Source organism: Apus apus, chromosome Z (assembly GCF_020740795.1).
Source record: "Apus apus isolate bApuApu2 chromosome Z, bApuApu2.pri.cur, whole genome shotgun sequence".
NCBI lineage: Eukaryota > Metazoa > Chordata > Aves > Apodiformes > Apodidae > Apus > Apus apus.
In genome coordinates, this window is record NC_067312.1 from 28,837,898 (window position 1) to 28,861,832 (window position 23,935).

The following is a 23,935-nucleotide window of genomic DNA, read 5'->3' on the forward strand; positions in this document are numbered from 1 at the left end:
TTGAATGCAGAAATAGGATGATGTATGTGTACCATTTTTATTTAAGTAAAACTGTACTTCTCAAGTAGCCAACACCCTCTGTATAAGTAGACAGATGAACTTGAAACCAACAGAAATTTTCAGTAAGCCTGTCAATTTAATATGAAAATTGGCATGTTTTTAAATTGTTCAAATGTTTTAAAATGTTCCAAAAGTCAGAGCTGCACTACAGGCCTACTTGACATGCCCTATTTCATAGATGACTCCAGAGCTATCTGCTTTTGGGTTGCTGTTCAAATAGACTTGGTCTGCCATCCTGAAGCAAGCACAGATGTAACCAAGGTTTGCTTGCCGTAACCCAGCATTGGTCTTAAAGCAAGCATGGGTATTGCAGTCTGATTCCAATCAGCTGGACTGAGGCTGAAGGTTTCAAGGAAAATTTAATTGTGAGCAGACTGCACAAAACTTCAACCAAACACTGAAGCTGCTGGAGGAGTAAGAGGGATTGGATTTGCACCATCCTGCATGGGTCAAACACCGTTTCTTCATAAAATTTGAGCATCAAATGAGAGATCAACAAGAAAAATTAAATCTCTCAGTGAAAAGTTATTATGGTCAAAACAACTTTGACTTGCAAATACAGGCTAACAGAGATTATTTAGTGACCACCTAGTTAAAAATTCCCATGCTAAGAATTCTTTAAACCTGCATATCAAATGGTTTATGGCACTTCTACGTAGAGCACCATATTCTATTTGTGCTTTCTTAGTAGTTTTCTTAAATTCTGCATCAAAATGCTACTTATTTTTCATTGATCTTTCCTGTCCTTTCTGACATTCTGTCTTTTTTTTCTCTTATGAGCACTAGGTAAAGCAAAGAGGTAATTTCTGTTTATTTAGAAAGGAACGTATGAGAGGTGATTAGAAGTAACTTGTTAATGGAGGGATTTTTTGTTGGTACTGGTGTTTGTGAGTTTTACTTCTACCAAGCCTACCTGTGTGACAGTGGGATTACTCAAACTAACCACAGATGATGCAGACACTGTTGTTACAGCTTCTGCTGTGGGATCCCTTATTTTTTTCAGGTCACTAGTTGCTCTGTTTGAGATGGTAGAAGCATGTGAAACCTTCACTGGTCATAAAAGAAGGAATCTGTCCTCTTTTTTTTTTTTTTTTTTTTTTTCTTTTTGAGTGTAACTATGTAACTTCTTTTTCTTAAACACTGAAAGAGCACTGACTGGAAGTGAGAAGAACTAGCTCTCTCTGATTTTCCCAGTTGCTTTTTTCGGGTTAAAATTCAAGTTACATGTACATTGAGATGTGGAGGTGTTAACTGGGACTCACATTGATAAGACTTGTATTTTTTTTCTGAGGTGTATAAATCGTGCCAGTAGAGGGAAAGTAAGATGTGTGGATATAGGTAAAGGCCTTTTCTGTTTATTTCTGGAGAGTACAAAAATGTATGTTAGTTTTTTGGATGCTATATGCAGCATTCTGTACTCCCATTTCACTGAGTACACAACATGAGTTTTCTTGGAAAATTCTAGATCTGCAACATACTGTAACATAGGTTCAGTAAGCCCTATGTAGGAACAGGTCTGTAGTTCTACTGTTTTCATTCATGTGTTGTCAGATTTGAAATGCCATGTGCTTTCAGAGTAATCCAGGGATTACATAGTGGAGTTGATTGTGTTAAAGTGGGTATCACAGCTATTCAGTGTTAACATTTTTAATTGAATTCTACACTTCTACATGGTTTTTCCAATGATTGTTTCTGTTTTTATGAAATAATTCATTTTGTCTAAAGTCAGAGGTTCATGTCTCAATTTTGTGAGTGGATAATGGTCAAGAGAAAGAGGGATTCAGCAGTGTTTTATTTCCAGTATGATGTATTTCATTTCTTCTTTTTAACCAGGACTTTTTTATTCTCCTTGCTTTGACAGCAAGGACCTCATAATACAGAATGGTATTTTTGAGGTATTTGTGAGGGAGTGCTGTAGGACAGCAGCATGGAAATGCATACATTGTAACTGAAGCACTAACTGTGCTTCTGACCCAGGAAAACCACAACCCAAAATTTCCTGGCTGCATATTTGCTCATTTCCTTGTTCTCATTTTATGAAGGTGGTAGTAAGTACCAGTTGTCTCACTAAGTATGTCTATTTTCTGTTATTTCTGAATTGCTGAACTGTTCAAAAGTTTTAGTTTCATTTTGAGTGTCATTCACACTCATCGTGACAGAAGGAGGGTCAGTACAATGCTGACCTGATGGAGGCTGTTACCTCAGATTGCACACAGCTTTTACCTAATACCGTCATCCATCTGTGTAACCAGGAGGAAGATGAAGTTCCTGATGATGAGACTCTGAATCAGATGATTGCTCGACGTGAGGAGGAATTTGATCTCTTTATGGTAAGGATGATATGTGATCGAAAGTAGAGTATCTTCTCTAGTGTTTTTAAAAAGCCTTAATCTTTTGTCATTTGAATTTTGGAAAACTTTGGAGGAGTAGGCTTTATATACTTATATTTTTTTATCTGTGGAAAGAAGGGTCATCTGCTTAAATACGAGTTCCTCATGTGACAGGGAAGATTTCAGAGATCCTTGTGGACAGTATAGTAGAACATTTCCAACCTGGAGGAAGAGTCTGACATGACCTGAGGAATATACAGTGCAAAATTGATAGCCAGAGTTTGGCTTGCTAATTCTACTATGTACTTTTATTTTTCAACATTTCATCTGACTTATTGGTTATGGTATTGGTAAGGAATTCAACAGGATAGTAAAGTAGTGGATTGATAGTGTTCTTCTTTGTGAGTTAACTAGGTTTTGCTGATGACTCTGTCACGGGCCTAGTTAGGTGTATCTCTGCTATTCCAGCTGTTGAATACTTAATCAAAGTGGAGCTAGTGACAGTGGTTCAAATGCAAGCAACTAATTTTTACTAGTAATTCCTTTGTTGTTAGTGCTACTACAACACTGATAGAATAAATACGAAAATGTCAGTGTAGGTACAGCTCTTCCATTTTAGTGTGTGTACAATGTGAGGATTGCTGGAGGACCTTTGAGTTACTCACACAGCGAGAGGAGAATTCTTAAGTACTGAAGGTAAAGCACTGTCTCCTTGAATTCTACAGGGCTGCTTTGTTCTGTGAGGTGGAACAAGGACTTGGTTTAAAGTTTCAGGTATCATTAGTTAGCCAGAAATTTCCGTGGTTCACTTAGTATTTGCCCGTAAAACTTCTGTCCTACTGTCACTGCAGCGCATGGACATGGACCGTCGCAGGGAGGATGCCAGAAACCCCAAGCGTAAACCCCGCTTGATGGAAGAGGATGAATTACCGTCCTGGATTATTAAGGATGATGCTGAAGTTGAAAGGCTTACGTGTGAAGAAGAAGAAGAGAAAATATTTGGAAGAGGATCCCGGCAACGCAGGGATGTGGACTACAGTGATGCTCTCACAGAGAAACAATGGCTGAGAGTAGGTTGTCCCATTATTTTATTTTATTTTTACAGTTGAGATTTATGAATTCCTGGTGTTCACTTTTTTTCTTTTTGAAGACTTTACAGTTGCACCAGGGAGAGCAAGATGTAGTAGTTAAGGCCTATGTATCCTTACTATCTAACTTTTGCTGCTGTGTTGAAGACAGTAATATGCTAGCTCTGTTGCAAGTATACTGTTCCTGTGGATCTTGACATATTTCTTACTTTCATAAGTGTCATCTTTAAAATACATGAGGAATTCTTTTATGGTGGAGAAGACTAGTGATTAGTGTATATGAGAGCTTTCTGTGGTGCAGAAGTTAATTTTTTTAATTTTTAAAAATGTCTGAATTTAACCCTTTTAAGAATTTGGAGACTTACACATGTCATAGGATAATTACAGACACAAGCCTACATGAATATACGGTGTAGTTTTGGTGTATAATTTGCTAAAGATAGGTAGAAATCTTTACCTGCTTCAATTAAAGATGTGATGTTTGTGAGACTGAACTGTGCACTAGAATGCTAACAGTTAATTCAGATTCTGCTGCTGGGTGTAAAGCTTAGGGGAGCAAATATTTGAGTTAGCCATCAGCTGTAAAACTGAGCAAGTTTATCAAACTGCAGAAGTTTGATACTTGACACTTTCAAGTATTCAGTGGAAAAGAAAGACCTAGAAACATAAACTCCTGTCTGAATTCTTCAACATTTACCCTTTCCTGCACTTCTATTCAAGACCATTTTAAGGTAATTTTTTTTATTGATTAAATACTCTGGCTGTGGCAACATAGAAGTTAGCTTCAGGTTACATGTTTTATGTCTTGAGTTGGCTGTGATATTTGTGTTAAGCACTGCACTGTCAAAAATGGCAGCCCTAAGAAAATAATCTTGTGGTGGTTAAGACACGGATTCCAGAGTGAGAAGCAATGGAATCATTTATTATGAGAAAATGTTCCCTTATATACTTTTACAGTGGAAACTGAGAATAAGCAGCCAGGGTACAGAGGGTGTAAACAGCACTCACACCTGCTCCTTGGCACATACACAGAAATTGGGTTCCCAGGATGTAGCCAATCACACACCAAACACACAATAAACATTTTTGTCAACATTCACGGTGCTGCTCACAACAAGCCCTGGCCCTGAGCTGGTCTTATATTGTTTTATCTAGTTCTTTATAGATAGAGGAGGCCCTTTTTCTTTTCCCATGGCGATTCTCCACATAATCTAATCCATCTTCCTAGTAAGGGTGGAATCAACCAGTCCTGTGTCATTTATAGTAAATGTTCATCTGATCTGTTCTTCAGGGCCTTCCCTAGAAGAAGTGAATTTACAAATCCACAGGGAAATCATTGAATGGTTTAGGCTGGAAGGGACCTTAAAGATGACCTAGTTCCAGTCACCCCTGCCATGGGCAGGGACATCTTCCGCTAGACCAGGTTGCTCAAACTCTTGTCCAATCTCTCCTTGAACACTTCCAGGGATGAGGCATCCACAGCTTCCCTAGGCAACCTGTTCCAGTGTCTCACCACCCTCACACTATAAAGAATTTCCTCCTAATGTCTAACCTAAACCTTCCCTCTTGCAGTTTTAATCCATTACCCCTTGTCCTCAGCGTATCTTCATGGGAGAGGTGCCTCAGCCCTCTGATCATCTTTGTGGCCCTGCTTTGGTCCCTCTTCAACAGCTCCATATCCTTCTTTTGTTGGGGGCTCCAGATCTGAACACAGTATTCCAGATGGGATCTCAGAAGAATGGAATAGAGGGGCAGAATTACCTCCCTTGACCTTCTGGTCACATTTCTTTTGATGCAGCCCAGCACATGACTGGCTCATGCTGAGTTTTTTCATCAACCAACACTCCCAGCCTCTTCTCCTCAGGGCTGCTTTCAATCTATTCTCTGCCCAGCCTGTATTTGTGCTTGGGATTGTGCTGACTCAGGTGCAGAACCTTGCATTTGCTCTTATTGAACTTAATGCTGTTGGCACGGGCCCACCTCTAAGGCCTGTCAATGTGGCATCCCTTCCCTCTGGTGTGCCAACAGCACCACACAGCTTGGTGTCATCGCTGAACTTGGGAGGGTTCACTTCATCACACCGTCCTTGTTGCCGACAAAGATGTTAAACAGCACCAGTCCCAGTACTCCACTACTGACCCCTGAGGAACACCACTCGTCACTGGTCTCCACTTGGACATCAAGGAGTTGGTCCAGCTGTGAGCAGCTAGCCAATTCATTACCCACCAAGTGGCCATCTGTAAAGTCTGTGTCTATCCAGTTTAGAGAGAAGGATGTTGTCAGGCATGATTTGCCCTTAGTGAAGACATATTGGTGGTCACCAGTCATCTCCTTATTTTCCACGTGACTTAGTGTGGTTTCCATGACAATCTGCCGGTCTCAAGATGGCCTACTGGGGGTGGTTCTTCATTCTCCCAGTCCCTGCCTTTACTTCTGGGACTTGGATGGTGTGGTTTGAGCACTTGCTAGTGAAAACAGAGGCAAAAAAGTGTTTGAGTACCTCAGCCATCTCCATATCCTAGGTAACCAGGTCTCCTGTTTCCTTCTGGAAAGGGCCCCCATTTTCCCTCGTCTTCCTTGTATCACTGACATACTTGTAGAAGCTTTTCTTGTTGCTTTTGACATCCCTGGCTATATTTACTTGTACTAGGGCTTCACCTTTCCTAACCTGACTTCTCACTGTTTGGACAATTTTTCTATATTCTTCCCAGGCCACCTGTCCTTGCTTCCAGCCTCTATAGGCTTCCTTTTTGTATTTTAGCTTGTCCAGAAGTTCCTTGTCCATCCACGCAGGCTTCCTGGCATTGTTGCTTGATTTCCTCTTTTTTGGGATGTTTTGATGACTCCTGAGCTTGGAGGAGGTGATGCTTGAATATTAACCAGCTTTCTTGAACTCCTTTTCCCTCCAGGGTTTTGTCCAATGGTACTGTACCAAACAGGTCCCTGAATAGGCAAAAGTCTGTTTTCCTGAAGCCTTGTGTAATGAGCTTGCTGCGTGCTCACTTTGCTGCCTTGAGGATCTCAAACTCTGCCACTTCATGGTCACTGCAGCCAAAGCTGCCCTTGAGCTTCACATTTCCCTCCAGCCCCTCCTTTTTGGTGAGAACAAGGTCCAGTGTAGCTGTATTTAATTATTTGGCTTTCCCTTGTATTTTATATATATTTTTTTTGTTGGATTTTAAGCCATTACTTCTTGTTTTAATCACTTTGGTAATGCAGAACAGGCTAGTACCTTTTTTTTTTTTTTTTGACACTTTTTTATGTCTTAGAAGACTTATTTCCCTATTCATAGAATCATAGAATCATAGGGGTTGGAAGGGACCTCAAAAGATAATCTAGTCCAACCCCCCTGCCAGAGCAGGGTCACCTAGAGTACATCACACAGGAAGGCGTCCAGGTGGGTTTTGAATGTCTCCAGAGAAGGAGACTCCACAACCTCACTGGGCAGCCAGTGCTCTGTCACTCTCACAGTAAAAAAAAAAATTCTGATATTCACCTTAAACCTCCTATGCTCCAATTTGTATCCATTACTCCTTGTCCTATCACTGGTCATCACTGAAAAAAGCTTAACTTTATCTTCTTGACACTCACCCTTTACGTATTTGTAAGCATTGATGAGGTCACCCCTCAGTCTCCTTTTCTCCAAACTTAAAGAGACCCAGCTCCCTCAGCCTTTCCTCATAAGGGAGATGTTCCACTCCCTTAATCATCTTTGTGGCTCTGCACTGGACTCTTTCAAGCAGTTCCCTGTCCTTCTTGAACTGAGGGGCCCAGAACTGGACACAATACTCCAGATGCGGCCTCACCAATGCAGAATAGAGGGGGAGGAGAACCTCTCTTGACCTACTAACCACACCCTTTCTAATACACCCCAGGATGCCATTGGCCTTCTTAGCCACAAGGGCACACTGCTGGCTCATGGTCATCCTCCTGTCTACCAGGACCCCCAGATCCCTTTCACCTACACTGCTCTCCAGCAGGTCAGCCCCCAACCTGTACTGGTGCATGACATTTTTCTTCCCCAAATGCAAAACTCTACACTTGCCCTTGTTAAACTTCATCAGGTTTTTCCCCGCCCAAGTCTCCAGCCTGTCTAAGTCTCTCTGAATGGCAGCACAGCCTTCTGGTGTGTCAGCCACTCCTCCCAGCTTAGTGTCATCAGCAAACTTGCTGAGGGTACATTCTGTACCCTCATCCAGGTCGTTGATGAAGATGTTGAACAACACCGGTCCCAGTACCGACCCCTGAGGGACTCCACTAGTCACAGGCCTCCAACTAGATTTTGCCCCATTGACTACAACTCTCTGACTTCTTCCTTTCAACCAGTTCTTGATCCACCTCACTGCCTGATCATCAAACCCATACTTGATCAACTTATCTACAAGGATGCTGTGGGAGACGGTGTCAAATGCTTTACTGAAATCAAGATAGACCACATCCACTGCTCTACCGTCATCTATCCACCTAGTCATTTCCTCATAGAAGGCTATGAGGTTAGTCAAACATGACTTACCCTTGGTAAAACCATGTTGACTGCTCTTGATGACCCCCATGTCCTTGATATGTCTAGAGATAGTGCCAAGGACAAGTTGTTCCATCACCTTTCCAGGGATGGAGGTGAGGCTGCCCAGTCTATAGTTACCCGGGTCCTCCTTCTTGCCCTTCTTGTAGACTGGAGTGACATTTGCTATCCTCCAGTCCTCAGGCACCTCTCCTGTTACCCATGACTTACTGAAGATGATGGAGAGTGGCCTAGCAATGACCTCCGCCAGCTCCCTCAGCACCCTTGGGTGCGTTTCATCCGGACCCATCGATTTATAGATGTCCAGATTACTCAACTGATCCCTAACCCAATCCTCATCTACCTGGGCAAACTCCTCCTTTATCGTGACTTCTACTGGGGCTATATGAAACTGGGGCTCATGGGGAAAGCCTGCAGGAGTAAAGACAGAGGCAAAGAAGGCATTCAGCACCTCTGCCTTCTTTATATCCTCTGTCACCAGGGCACCCACCTCATTCAGCAGTGGGCCTATATTGCCTCTGGTATTAGTTTTGTTGGCTATGTATTTTTGAAAAAGCCCTTTCTATTGTCCTTAACCCGACTTGCAAGGTTAAGTTCCAAGGAGGCCTTAGCTTTCCTAGTTGCCTCCCTACATTCTCTGACAACAGTCCTATATTCCTCCCAAGTAACCAGCCCCTCCTTCCATGATCTATAGATTTTCCTTTTCCATTTGAGTTTGCCCAGCAGTTCCTTTTTTAACCGCGCTGGTCTCCTGGCTCCCTTACTAGATTTTCTACCCATTGGGACACACTGATCCTGTGCTTGCAAGAAGTGGTCCTTGAATGTTGTCCAGCTATCTTGAGCCCCTTTACCTTCTAGCACCCTGTCCCATGGGACTTCCCTTAACAATTGATTGAGGAGGCCGAAGTTTGCTCTGTGGAAGTCCAGGGTTCTGGTCCTGCTGGGTATTCTGTTCCTCCCACACAGGATCCTGAACTCCACCATCTCGTGATCACTGCAGCCAAGGCTGCCATTGACCACCACTGCTTCAACAAGGCCCTCCTTGTTGGTGAGCACAAGATCCAGCAGCGCTCCTCTTCTAGTTGGCTTGTCCACCATTTGCATTAAGAAGTTGTCGTCAATGCACTGGAGGAACCTCCTAGACTGAGAATGGCTGGCTGTGTAAGTCTTCCAGCAGATATCAGGGTAGTTAAAATCTCCCATGAGGATCAACGACTGTAATTGTGAGGCTGCTTTCAGCTGCCTGTAGAAAGCCTCAACTTCCTCATCAATTCTGAAGGTTAACCACCACTGCTCACTCAGTCTTTTCCCTATTTCCTGTTTTCTAGATATCTTGGTTATTTTCACTGATTTTCCTTGGGTCTTCTACATTGGTCTTTAAGTCTTTCTGCAAGTTTGGTCAAAAGCTAGACATGAAAATGCCAGGTGCAGCCTCATTTGAATAGAGGAGGAGGAGTTATTTTACATAACTACTAGGATAAATACACCTAACTATCCAGCATTTCATTTTGTTATCAGTAAAGGTATTGACTCGTGTTAAAGTTTTGATCCAGTATAAGCCCTTAATCCTATTCTGTGGATTTACTTCCTGGCCACTTTTTCAGTATCATGTATACTCAATCTTGCCTTCCGAATAAGAGGATTTAGCATAAATCCTTTTTGAATTATATCCAAGTTTTCTTCATCAAAATTATTCTGAATTTTCAGCCTGTCCTCAGGTGAACTTCTGGTCAGTTTGGTGTTCTTTTAAGATTTGGTAGGCTTACTTTCTGTTCCATCTTCCTTAAGCCACTAAAAGCACTGAAAAGCAGTGCACCAGTTGATAAAAAGCCATAAAGGACTATTCTGAAAACAATTTTTTACTGGTTCTCCATTTACTTGATAGCAATTGTTTTCATTGTTTCCTTTTGAGACCACCGTACGAGGCCAGATCAGAAACCTTGCTAGTCAAGATGTACATATCACAGAATCACAGAATATTAGTTGTTTGAAGGGACCTCTGAAGATCATCAAGTCCAACCCCCCATATATATATAGTATACATATACTACCCGGTTTTCAACAAGGCTTGTTATTCTGTTGAGAAAAACTGTAACTTCTAAGATAACAGTATCCTACATATTGCATGAAAACTCTGAATTAATAATTCCATGTTAACTTGGATGCAGTGAACCATTTACATCAGTAAAATGAGAAAAAAATACAAGAGCCAGTAAATTCTAAATTAAGAATAGTACTTTTTTCATAAAAGAGTCTTTTAGTCATGTTCTGTATCAAGGCACTCTCCAAAGGTAGCTATAGATATTTTTGCTTTTATACCATAGTGTTATGGAAGAAGGAAATTTATTTACCAGCAGCAAGGGATGCCCCTCATTTTTTCTCTAACTGGTTATAGCCATCTTCCTATTGGGTTTTCTGGGGAGAAAGTTTGCGTTTCTGAGTAATAAGTTTTTTCATATCAGTATCCAATCCTCATATATTTCTTTTTCTTTGTGTCTTGGGGAGGTTCACTAGATCTGTTCTTTTCTAAGGAATTCTGCCTCAATCAGCAGCTACAGCTTGGACTCTAGAGATCAGTTACCTCTTCCTTTTCAATTAGACCTTGACCCCTCTGCTGATACACTGAATACTGAAAGTCTGGTTAAGTTCTTGGCTCATTCCCACAGGTATTTGCCATACACCTCAAGGACTGTATCCGTGCATATAAACTGACCAAGTATGTCAGCTCCCTCCTTGCTATTAGGTAAAGTACCTGACTTTTGAAGCAGGAAACAAAATAATTACATAAGCCAAGCCTATAAACATAAACAGTGTTTAGTGAGATGATGCTGCTGTTCTGAACAATGCATAATTCAGTAGTTGCCTCCCAGGGCAACTAAGACACAAATGGGCTTCATCACTAGCTGTCGCTGCAGCCTGCCAGTCTGTAACTGTTGGCATGACAACCATATTTCTTTAAAAAAAAAAAAAAACACAACAAAAGCAAAAAACCCACAAAAAACAGGAAGGAGGAGTCTGCTTCCTGATCCTGCAAAGCATTTATATTCTGGAAGTATTCCATGCTCTATCCCTGCACCGCTTCTGGACTGCAAAATACTTTGCTGGATCCCATGGCAGATTGTTTTCTAAAGGGGTTGTCTACTGAGGACCCCACTGCGTAGGACAGGCTTCAAGAATCAGAGGATTTGTTTGACTAGTTATAAGACTCTTAAGACAGTTGCACCTGGATTCAGCTTATCGTTCTGTTTAATTGCTGGTTAGATGACATGACTGAAGTTTTAGCCCCTAGTTCTGCCGTTAATTTGAAATAGCTTTTCATGTTGGCCAGGGAAACATATATGAATCCAAAGTGAGTGGTGTCTCATTTACCTCATGCAGATGTGCAAAAGTCAACTGTTGTGGACTACTTGCATTTTGCTGATCTAAAACTTGTAAGTGAAATTAAGCATTTGGTCTGTAATGAGTCAATAGTGCTGGCTTTCATATATACAGAATATATGGAGAATACTGTTTAACATAATTTTAACATAAATTTTATTTGCTTTTTGTCTATGTTTACTAACTAAGGTGAATATGTTGTATAATGAACTACTTAGCAGGAAAATGTTGGGGCATATTTTCAGCTCTTTTCTCTACTATCTGGAACTTTACATGACTTTTTGATTTTTTACATTCTCAGAGTCTGTTTAAAGTTAGGTCTGGCGTCAGAGTTAGTGAAGTTGGACCAGCTTGTTACTACAATTTGACATAAATTACTAGAAGTTTTTGTTAGGTTTGTGTTTTCTGAGGGAGCTTCACTTCTATGTATATAACTCTAGAATCAATACTAAGAGGTATTTTAAGGTGTGGATTTGTAAATTGATGGTGGAGTTTGATCTTTATTGGATACAGAAATAGCTTTGTAGAAAATCAGTATTAGATTCAATAGTTGATTTAGCTACACTCTTCATCTACTGGTTGTTATTTTTAATTGTAATGGAGGTTTTTTATATACTCTGTATTTGAGTTTGCGATTCCGTGAAAGAGAAAAGAAATAATCTTTTACCCACTGCATAGCGTACCTGTGTAGTTCATGTGCATGATCCCCCTCCACCCCTGCTTTTATCTCTATTTCTCTATACCATTTCTGGTTACAATTCTGAAGTTTCCTGACTAAACCTGTTACCAGTTGAGTAGGTGAGTATTTGCTCAGGGCATTTGAAGAAAATAACATTCTGATCTTAACTCTACTCTGTAGTATTGAATTGCAGATTGAATTGGATTTTTTAAGCTGTAGGGGAAAACAAGTCACATTTTAAAGTCTTGGTCACTGAAGGCTTAAAAGTCCATCATCCCAGGATGTTGTCTTTCTTGTGACTAGCAATCATGAGAATACTGCAGGTACTATTTTTTAATGTGCAAGGTTAGGCTTATCAGTTTTACGAATATGAAAGCGAATTTCTTGAAGGATTAGGAATTGGGACATAACTTAGAGGTCTCATGAAGCCAAGTCATTCTTATGTTCTGAATATTACCATTTGTCTTTCATGCCCTTTTCAGGATATTCAGAATCTATTTCAGAAGAGGAAAATATAGCTACTTTTAAGGTGCAGTGAAATTAAAGCCAACTAAGCAGTTTAGATGAAAGGGGCTTTTCTTGGCTTTTTATAGAAGGGAGGGAATTTAAATGCATCTACCTGTTAGCTTTGATTCGCTGTGTTGGCAAGATGGGTTTGTTAGTATATAAAGAAAATAACCTGATTTACAATCTGGGTATATTTCTCAGAATCTGGAAGCAGGATTTGAGAGTATTGATTTTAGAAACTAACAAAGTACTTTAAAATGCTGCTTTAATATTTGAGAGATATTCTGCTCACATTTTTTTTATATACTTAAGTGTTTGTATTAGACACTATTGTTCTAGTATTTTCTAGAGGAGAGTTATTAGGTATGATTCCAATTGAAACTGTATTAATATTTGTTACAGTACTTCAGATGTAACATCATTTGGACAAAATCACAGACTTAAGGATCTTTCAAAAGTATGGCCAGATGTTTTACTAATAGGTACTTCTGTGAAATTGCTGTTCAGATTTCCTGACTTGAGGTCCTTCTTACATAAAAACTATTTCTGGAACACTAAATATTTGAGAATGTCTATTTTAGAGTGTTACAACTTAACGGTTTAATGGATATGCATTACATATTCTTTTGGGTTGCATCTGACAATTTGTAGGTGGATTTCAAACTCAGAACTAGAGGATTTTTTTGCTGCTTACAGCCTTGATTTATTTTTTCATACATACACTTACACTGTACTGTACGTGATTCTGTTGAGAAACTTCACTTCCTCTTAAACTGCATTGCCTTTCCTGGAATCATCTTGGTCTTCTTCAGTTAGACTTTGCTTAGGTAATAGTTTTTTCTTGTCAGACAGTGATTTGCATTGCAGTTTATCCCAGAAGACCAAAAGGCTTTCTAGACAGATACCATTTGTCTTACATCTTTACTTTTAAACCGTGATATGCATATTAAAAAGGACAGGCTGTACAGTAAGTCCTGTCAGTCTGAAAACTGCAGCTCTAGAAGCATCCTGAAAATATTGAACTCACTTCATCATTGCTAGAAGTTAGCCTCACAAAATACTGCTTAAGTATGAAATACATAAAAGATACATACAACTTAGCTTTTATCAGCAAGTTGTTGAAAGTTGACTTCATTTCACTCTATCTTCTTTCAAATTCTGTGAAGTTATTAAAAAACTGGATTGGAATTGTCTTAAAGGGCTACCTCATACTGTTTTTTTCTTTAAACACAGTCTGTTTCTTTGAGTAATTTTTTTCTTCTGTCATCATATAAAGTGAGTAGGCTGATCTCTTGTTATGTTTTCTTACATCATATTCTCTTAACATTGCATGCTTCCCATTCTTAATAGCCTCAGACTACCTGCATTAGTAGTGACAGATCTCTATAACCCATTCTATTGGAAAAATCGTTAAATGGTTTTCTGTGTATAAGCAGATACAAGATATTTTCTAATGAGCATCCATTGGAAAATAATGCAACAATAATAGTTTCTGAAAGGTTGGGTTTTGGTTTTTTTTCACTGTATTTGTTTTAAGCAGGATACCTTGTTTGTTTTGAATTTATTTTCTCCATTTTGCTCCCATTTGGTTATCTTCCATATTTTAAACTTGGAATGAAAAGTGTCTGAGTGAATATGCTTAAATATAATGGAGAAGGAGAGCATGTGAAAGAAAGTACTTAGTCGTGTGACTGTTGGCAGAATCTGAATTTACTTTGACATGCATAAAATCACAGGTTTAAGCTTTGTACTATAAGCTTCTCATATTTCATTATTAAGAAGGGTAGAGTCTCAAGGCATGTATAAAATTTGTGCTTACCTGTAAAATAGAAGTCTTGTTAGTCTGATGATCAAAAACAGAGAAAACACTTCTATTTTTTTTCTGAGCAATTAGAAGGCATCGCTGGGCATTTGTTCATTTGACAGCCAAAGTCACTTATTCTAAAGCTAGAAATTTGGCTGCAAATGGGTGATTTCACACGGGAAATCTGTTAATCATCCCTTTGTGTTAACAATCCTCAGCTGTGTTGTTTCCATAGTGGAAGGAAAGGTGACTTGTTATTCATAGGGAAATTTTAGTAGAATATGGTATCCTGCTCTTGGGTGTACTGCACAAGATTTGGTCCTTCTACTTCCCTTTTATCCAGTGCTTATAATTGTCAAATTTATTTTTACCACAGAAAAGATAACTGTCACTGCTAATGTTAGCAAGTTACACCGGAAGAAAGCATGGTCCCCGAAAGAGGCAAGACTGCAGTTTCTTTCCAAAGGACTGATAGGGTGAGGGTATAAACCCTGTTGTTACACCATATGTCCTTCAGATTTAATTAGCAGGGTCTCAGAAGAAAAGGGAGGCAATGCTCTTTGAATGAAGAAAAAGCTAAGTCCTGGAATATTTTTTTAAATAAATTAGTAAATAATCAATTAATTCCCATATGGAAGGACTGAACTTTGACATTTTTTTCATAAAGAACAAAATCAAATGTGAGAGTGTTTAGTTCTTAGTATCATAAGCTGCAAAATAAGACACACTTCCAGAGTTCAGGTCATGTAACATTACAAAGTAAAGTTTTCCTACCTTTTTACACAAGAGAAGAATATAAGGTCCATAAAAAAGTGCTACTATTCAAGGGAAAAAAGATAAATTAAGATAGGATGAAACTAAGAAACTTTGGTAACTGGAATATTATTTTGTGAAAAACTAGGTAAACAGCAGCCATCCTACCTGACTGTTTATTAGTGATCATATGTAAATGTGTTTCTGATTGGGTTTAGTATTCACAATCTCCCTTGTCCATCATACATAAATATTAGTGGTCATATAAACATGTGTTTCTGATTGTTTTTTTGTGTTCATGATCTTCCTTGTAAAATAAACAATGTCTGATCTGACTGAGAGACACTAAATCCTTGGAGTGTTGTAGAATTCCTGTTTTTCCTTGAGTTGGGATCTACTCTTTTATCACTGAGTATCTTCATGGCTCCACTGCAGCTTGTTTCTTCTTGCTCTGCAGCTTTTCTCTGTGAGTGGAAGCAGTGTAGTTGTAACCAGAAAAAATACTGAATTGTCTTAAACTTGGTTTGTAAGTTCTAAACTTATTAATCAACTGTTTTCACAAATCATTAAAAATGGAAGAAAAAATTAACTCAGAACATCAATAGAATTATATACCTCTCCAGTAAAACATTTTTTTTTAGATCAAAGGAGGAAGATCTGGAAATCCACAGTATAAATTACGCCATCATTACCTTAATTTTATTTTCCTTTTAAACTGTGAGATGCAAAGGAAAATAGAACCTCTCCTGGTTGAGAACAGAAAAGGGTTAACGCTGTTGACTAAATTCCATGTTTGCTACTTTAAAAGAATTATTAAAAAATGAGGAAAATAATGTCCCACACCTCCCCTGACACCCATCAGAAAAGGAATTTTCTCATGTAATTTATTTTCCTTGCCCTCTCTCCTTGGGAAGATAATGTACTTGGTTAAGAAAAAAAGCGTAACAGGAGTACTAACTATCTCACAATGCCTTTGTCAGTCTACTGTCCTTTACACTGCTGAAGCAGGCTTTCCTGTGTCAGAATTCTGGTCAAGTTGGGGAGAAAAATGCTGATAAAAGGAAGAAAACCTTCCCCGTACACTCTTCCTCACAGAAAAAGAAAACGGTCACCAAATGCTCCAGCATCCTATCCATGCAGCAAACATATTCCATCATGCTGACCAAAATCATGGGTAAAAAATGAGGCATCTCTCTCATATTTGGTTTTACTTCAAGATGGATTACTTGTGAATCTGAAACCAGGAAATGTGTATCTTTTTCTGTGCTGTTGAAAATTGCATATAATAGATCATTCAAAGACTGCAGCAGGTACCGAGGAAGACTTGTTGGCACTCAGAGCCTTCTTTCATAAACAGGACCTTTCTGTGATTAGTGTGAAATAAAGTGCTTCTTACTTGAGTTTCTGTCAGAGGTTTTCTTGGATTTCCTGCTCATCCATTTTACATCAGCTAGCATTTGACACCTGCAGTCATCAGAAAACCCTGGATTTTTGCTGTCCTCATCAAGCTTGTCATGAGGATCTTATAAATCTTCGTTTTTGGTTTTTGATTTGGTTCACTTTTTGGCAAGGAATCGTTAAGAAATCCAGACCTTCTGTACAGAAGAAAAAGTGTACCAACTTAAACAGAGTTATTTATAAGTCTTGTAGACAACAGCTAATGTACAAAAGTAAATTTCAGTTTTATGCATCTCAGTTATATCAGCTGAATATCGTCTTCAGGTACACAGATTAAATAATTGATAATTTTCTCTAGACCATTTAAAAAGCAAGTATGTATAGAAAAATTGATACAATAGTCGCTTAAAAAACCCGCCATCGCTTATTCATAGTTATTTCCTGTTTTGTTGTCATTTAGTTATTTGAAGTTACAATTGCAAAGTAAAACTGATTCAGCTAAATCAGCCTTGGAAGATAGCTTTGGTTACATTAAGTATATTCCTTTACTACTTTGAGTCTGTAAAGATGATTATTTATCCCAAAAAAAATTTGCTTGGAGATTTTTTTTAAGTGGTAGCCTTACTTTGGTTTTCTTAAGCTAGTTACATCTCATTCCATGTGTAAATTTTACTTCTAATTATACTTCCAAAGATACCTACAACCGTTTCCAATGCCAATATGTTAACAATATTTACTCTTCAAGTCATCAATATGCTGTAAGGTTCTGAAGGTATTCTGAAGGACACAGGACACCATCTAGTTCAGAATTGCTATTATAGCATCCCTTTTAGAATGTTTGTTCATCATCTGGCAACTTTTATGCACAGTATTTCAGAAATCCAATATACATTGTCCTCCAATCTTGAATGTGAGAGCTTTTTCTCTGTTTAGAAATAAGCAAGTACTCTAAGTGACAGGAGCTGTTCAGCAGATGATTCAGGTTTCTAAAAAGAAAAGAAGATTTGGGGAAGAAATAAACAAAAAAACCCCTCCACAATAAAAGAGTTCAGTGATAAGGAGTAAAGAGGTTGATATCAGTAGTTTCTGGTATATAATTTGTTTGGAATTTTTTTTTTTCACTTTCGAAAACTGCAGAAGACAATGGGAGCTAGTTCTGTAGGTCTTCAAAGAGTGTGGCTGTGTAGCTGTAGACCACAGAATAGTGGTGATTTTGGTATTTCCACATTCAAGTCGTAATGCAGGGAGTATTACTTTCTCAGTGCTCTGATCTGTTAAGCAAAGCCTCTGTGTAGTCCAGATGATACAGTGTTTCCTTTTCACCACCTGCTTCCTTCCCCATAATGGTGCACTTTCCTTTCACTTTCTGAGCAGGCTGTTGGTCCTTGTATTAGTAGTAGTTACTGTGGTCTCTGCTGCCTTTCCCCAAAGTTAATTTAAAGCTCACAGGTTCAAAATCAGTTTAAGTGGTTCCATTTTAAGTTTTTTGCTCTTTGGGGGAGGGAGGAATGAGATTAATTATATACTTTTTAACCATGTTTCACTTTCGGACAGAAGGTAATTTATGCCCTTTACAATGTAGGTTGCCGTAACTTGGAGCAAGTTTAGCAGGTCTGGATCTGTGTGATGCTTTACGTAGTAATTGTCACACTAAAGATTAAGCTTAAGCATTAAGATATTTCACATTATGATTAAATATTAGGGTATTTTATCTGAAATACTTTGTCAGACCAGAAGGAAAACAACACTGAATATAAAAGCTTTGAGCCTTCCAATATTTTAAATAGCTGTATTTTTCTTTTTTTTGTTTTTTTTTTGTGTTTTTTTTTTTTTGCTTTGGTTGCTTTTTCTCTGTTGCGTTTGCTGAAACCATTTCTTTTTAAAGATGAGTATGTTCTTGCATGGTTCCATCAGGTCTTTTTTTCGTCAGTCTTTAAAACAAAATGCAAGGAACAACAATGTATAATTTGCATTAATTTTTTTTGTAATGACTAATGAAAAATAGTAATTTGGAGTTTCATTGCAAATAATTAAGTAGGTATTAATAGTTTTCAAATGCAAACTAGAAAACAATCCGTCTTCTCCCACTTCTCAAAAGAAGCAAGTTTCAGCAATTAAAAGATACAGACCCTGACTGATGAGCATATGGCTGAAGACTCGATTTCCTTTTTTTTATGGAAGTTCAGCATATCTGAGGAGACCATTTATTTCAAGTTTATAGGGTTTTGCAATAGCATTTTGCTTGCTTTTTTAAGGAAAACAATACTTTAGTTTCCAATTAAGTGCTGGGTGGAAACTTTTTGGAATATTCCATATGTGGAGGAGAATGAGTCAGCAGTGAAAGCGAGGAAAAACTATGTACCCAGTAATTGTTTGCCTTTGGCAGCTTTTACTCCATACTCAGTTAAATCCCCCCAAAACTGGTCTGGTAAATCAGTTGTGCAATACTATCCGGAAAGGAGAGCAAACACAGTTAAACTAACCCTTCATCAGTCATTATTACGTTCAAATATTTGGTCATTGCACTTTTGATAGAGTTTCTTATGCCCTTTCATCTAATTGTCAGGCATTAAAGGTGTTCGGCATGGCCTTTATCTGGAGTATACTGAGCTCTATGCTGTAGCATAGCAAGAGATAATTAGTTACAATATAAAGTAACTTACTCTAGAGAGCTAAGAAATAATTTCAGTGTGTGGAAATTAGAAACTGTCCCAGACATCAGGAATTTCAGTGTTGAGAAACTATGCAGGAGAATGGATTTTGAAAAGATCTTTTAGAGAAGATGAACTTCAAGTTGGGAAGTTGAAGTTTTCATCAGTTGTCTTATAAAATCTGAGAACAAAAGTGTAATATAAACAGGTTTCAAAATAGAGCAAGATGGGGTGGGGGGGGAGAGGGGAAGTGAAGTTTTTCTTGGAATATCAGTACAGGACTTAAAGGATTATGCTTATAGGAGAAATTGGTATGGGCAGGTGGAGGACATTTTAGTATTTTCAATGTTTGTTATTAGCCTTCTGTAGGCTTCTTTTACTTCTTTATTCTCTTCCAAATTGGTAAATGGGAACTTAATTTTTGCAAAGTAGTCATCTGTTGTTCATTACTGCATTACTGACATGTTTTTTGGTTTTAAGTGCTTAACAGCCCTTAAGTTTAGTGCCATTAACTGGTAGTACAGTGGCCAGGTAAGTTACTTCTCATTCCTGGAAAAACTCATTCATTTGGAAACACTGCATAATTGGGTTAATATTAATGTCTAGGGAATTGGGAAGCTGACTTTTTTTTTTTCTCTGTTCACCAGTGTTTTATGTGTTTTTAATAGAAAAACAAGAGTTGGATTAGCATGCTAGAGATCTGTTCACATAGTAGTGCTAGTCACAAGAGTTCTCTTCTGACTTTGCATGTTGGAGAGACACAAGGCATTGATGTCTAAAGGGAAGGGGGCAAGCTATCATAATGTTTATTTTGTTAAGATAAAATCAGAGAGTGCTGCAGGAAAAGCTCTTGTCTTCTGTGCCCATTTCCTGCTTAATCTGAGGATATTTGCAGCATTTTATTCTAATAGATTTACTACATGGCTCCCTACTGCTTTTCTTGTGTAGTTTCTTTGAATGTATGTAGAAGCCATAGCTTTCTCTATGCCTTAACTTTCTCGTAACTGCTAACAATAATAACAAATAGTTATCTCCCCCATTGATTCCCTGTGATCAAACTTGAGTTAGACTGATTCACATAAAATAAATCTAAAACTATTGTAAGAATAACACAATTGGTGACTTGCAGAAGGGTCTTTTGAAATGAAACACAGAGCTGTAGCTCTTTGTGCTTGTCCATAATTCTCATCTGAAAAGCTGTTCAGTCATGGTGCTGCGTCATGCTATCAAGAAGAAGCAGGACATCCACAATGTCTGCTCTTCAATGGAGAAACAAAACAGTTTCCATTTGATTTTGTTTCCCTGGTACTGGTAGAGTCATATCCACTAAGAATACTTCCACCTCAAAACACTTGTTTTCCTTTATGAAGAGGAAAATACAATTGCAAGCAGCAGTAGGAAGTCCAGCTGTCTCAGAAGTAATTTCTACAGTCTGCTGAAAGTTCCACATTTGGGTGAATTGTTTGGGGACTTTTGTTTGTTATTATTGTTTGTTTGGGGCTTTTTTAATTGTTTTGGTTTGGGTTATTTGTATTGTGGTGCTGGTATTTTGTTGTGTTGCTTGGTTGGGGTTTTTTTTGGGGGATGGGTTGTGCCTCTTTTTGAAGGAAGGTAGCTTAGTTTCTTTAATCCATGATCGGTATGCTCTTTCTTAAAATCCTGAGGCGCTGAGAAGCCCATGTGCTCTTAGCTCTTTACCTTGGAAAAATGTTTTATTTACATGGAGCAGGATACAAAAATAAGATTGAGAAAAGCAGGAAGATTTTGTCAGTGCTGGATTTAACATTGGGTCCTCAAACTTCCACTAGGATGTCTTCCTCTCATGAGTTGCCCAACCCTTTGCAAAAATTGACATTACATTTTCACAAGTTTCTTTCAAAGAATGAAATCTCCAAACTTTATTGTACACTTTCAGCCTGTTGCCTTAAGGGAAGGAAAGTGTTAAAATTTTCTGTACGATTTTCCTTTACTCCCTTGCCGTTCACCTCCCTTATCCAAAAGCATTTGAGCATGGGAGAGGTCTGTGCTAGCTTGCACTCTAGCATGGGCCATCATCTGTCAAGTTACTGGAGATATCTATCATGATTATGCTGGTAAAGGTTTGGAAGAGCATTGTCTCCAGTATGGCACTTGTGCCCTAGAACAATAAGGTTTTTTAACAAAGAGGTCAGTCAGATGAATTAGTCTAATGAGTATTTTGTTGCTCATACAGATATGCATTATGTGTAGACATACGCAAAGAGCATTAATATTTCTGATGGTGATTGTGGCATGTGGCACCGTGTAGTCTTAAGGAAAACTGTTCAAGTTTACATTCATGCATATAAATTTTGAAAGCAAAGTATAGTAATTGATACATGACTAGCTAAGTAGACAGTTTAATATTTGTTTGCAGATCTGTAGTATGCTAAGAATTATTTTGGTATCTGCTACTCACTAATTTTAAGAGTGCAAGAGTATATGGTAGTTTACTTAGGGTTTATTTTTATTTTTTGTCTTTACTGCATTGCTGTATGTAATATATATATATATTTTTTTTTTTTTTTTAATTTAGTCTTTTCTCTTTGTCCTGATTTTTTTTCCAAAATATTACCTGCTCGAAGCAAGAATTCTAAGATGAGATCTTAGTAAGCTCTGTGATGACAGCACCACTGTTAATTTTTTGCTGGTACAAATTTTGTCAAGCAAACAAAAATATAAATGTATTTTAGATAAAAGAATACCAGTTTTCTGAAAGACAACAAAATGTTACTGAAGTTAAAAAAAAAAATTAAAAGTGTTTTGGTGATTTGTTTTTTTATTTTTTTATTTTTTGTAAATCAGAATCATTTTTTAATCAGTTTCAATAACCAAAACCTGATCTGTTCACTGCAGAGCAATAGGAACACATTTTCTATAACAAATGCATCTTTAAAATGCATGCAACTTTCAGTTTTTAAGTCATAAATGAAATTGTCTTAATTGTGCTATTATAATTAAAATGCTAAAAAGAATCAGTAACTGCTCAGCTAAAAAGCTGATTTGGATGCCTAAAATAATAAGGGGAGAAATATGATAAGCAGTTTTCAATATTAAAGCAGGCTGAAGCTGGAAGGCTTCAGGCCTTGTAGCAGGTAGAATGAAACAGCAGATTTGAGTAGCCACAATCCTTTCAGTATTAAATTTTCCGTAAAATAAAATTACTTGTATATGAAAACATAGCCTTTCCCCAGCTCTCTTTTTTTTTTCCTGATCAGCTGATGAAGAGACTAGCAGCTCGCTGCTTTGCTGGCTTGTTAATTTTATCCCCACTAACTGTGATTTCCGATAGCCGGCCTGCTGATAGTGGTAAGGTAAATATCCTTTTTCATTGCCGTCTTGAAGATTCAGTAGAACTACATCACAGGCATGTGTAGGTGTGTAACACATCAAAAGTCGGTGTTCTTCGTATTTCAGTGTACAATGAGTGCTTAAGGAGAGCAATGACATTAACTGTTGACAGCCTTGCATGCTGTATTTATTATTAACTTTTCTAGCTTCCAAGATATGCAGAGAAATTTCCTTTTCTTAATCTTCATTAGCTGCAGTGGTTTACAGTGGGTGTCCTGCTTTAGACAAATGAATATTAATGAATTTGTGTGCAGATGATTTTATTTTTCCTTTTTCTTCCTAACTCATCAGATCTCAAGCCTCCTTCATAGTGGTTATCTGAACGCTGTGGAAGCATGATGTAAATTGTCTTTTGATTATTAAGGCCTAGTTTCAGGCTGTCCCTCAGGATTCTGCGTTCATGTTTGTTCTGTGGATTTGCACATCGGAGGATGCATAGGAAACAGATTTCAAAATCCCACTGGTGTTTTTAACAGGCCAGGTTGTTTTATGTTGTGCATCAGGTTTTGTTCACAAAGCGTTTTTCAAGAGACGTTGTACACAATTGAGAAAAATTATGTCTGAGCTGTAATCACTCTTTTTATATTGATTGTTATGCTCACATGATCATAAATATTAGCCATGTTTGGTGCTGTGGAGAAATGAAGGTAATTGCCTTATGATTAGAGCTCTTTCAGCTACAAGAAAAGATAGATTAGCATTTGTATGTACTCAAGGCAATACTGAGAGGCAAAAGGGACAAATACCAACATCAGTTGTGTTCTCAGAAAGCATTAATCAGAAAGCCTAGTCGTAAGCTATTTTTTTTTCTGGGAGTTTTCTTTCTTTATTTTTAATTTCAGGTCTGTTATGTCGTTGTATTTTTATTTTTCTTCTTTTGTTAGCTTTCCTAAAATCAAGAAAAGTTCAGTTTCTTGCTTTATCACACAGATCTGATAGTCAGTGTGTGAACAGGTTTCCTTTATGCCTACTTTGTTCTTTTGTAGTGTTTTTTTTTATCCCTCTGCATAGTGCTGCTGGGTCTGGTTAAAAGCATACATCCAGGTAATTGAAAATAGCGTTAATTGTTTGTGATGGGGGGGTATTTCTGGGGTTTCTTTTTTGCATCCCGTGTTATGAGTGCTTTTTACAGTAAACCTCTGTACTGTCAGTGCTTCTGCGTATCTGCTGGTTGCTATTATAAAATAAAATTATACTTTTAGAGATGGTTTTAATGCTTAGGTGATTTGGAATTTGCTTAAACTATTTGAAAAGAGGTTGAGTCATTACTGCCTAAAGTATTTCAGAGTTGTTTGTGCACAAAGAACTGTGTGTGATCTGGCTTTGGGAGCTGAGCACTGTTTAGACTCTCCTGTTTGAAGCCATGTGATAACAAAGTCTGTTTTCCATGGAACTA

General features: G+C 38.1%; 1 protein-coding gene across 5 annotated transcripts in view; it reads left to right on the forward strand.

The window, feature by feature from the left end:
- Positions 1–23,935, forward strand: part of SMARCA2 (SWI/SNF related, matrix associated, actin dependent regulator of chromatin, subfamily a, member 2) — a 115,829-nt gene that overhangs the window by 74,011 nt on the left and 17,883 nt on the right. For all 5 annotated transcript variants that reach the window (XM_051642075.1, XM_051642077.1, XM_051642076.1 and 2 more), the window contains 2 exons: positions 2,313–2,390; positions 3,242–3,460. In XM_051642075.1, coding sequence (XP_051498035.1) covers positions 2,313–2,390; positions 3,242–3,460 — 297 coding nt within the window. The remainder of the gene's footprint in view (positions 1–2,312; positions 2,391–3,241; positions 3,461–23,935) is intronic.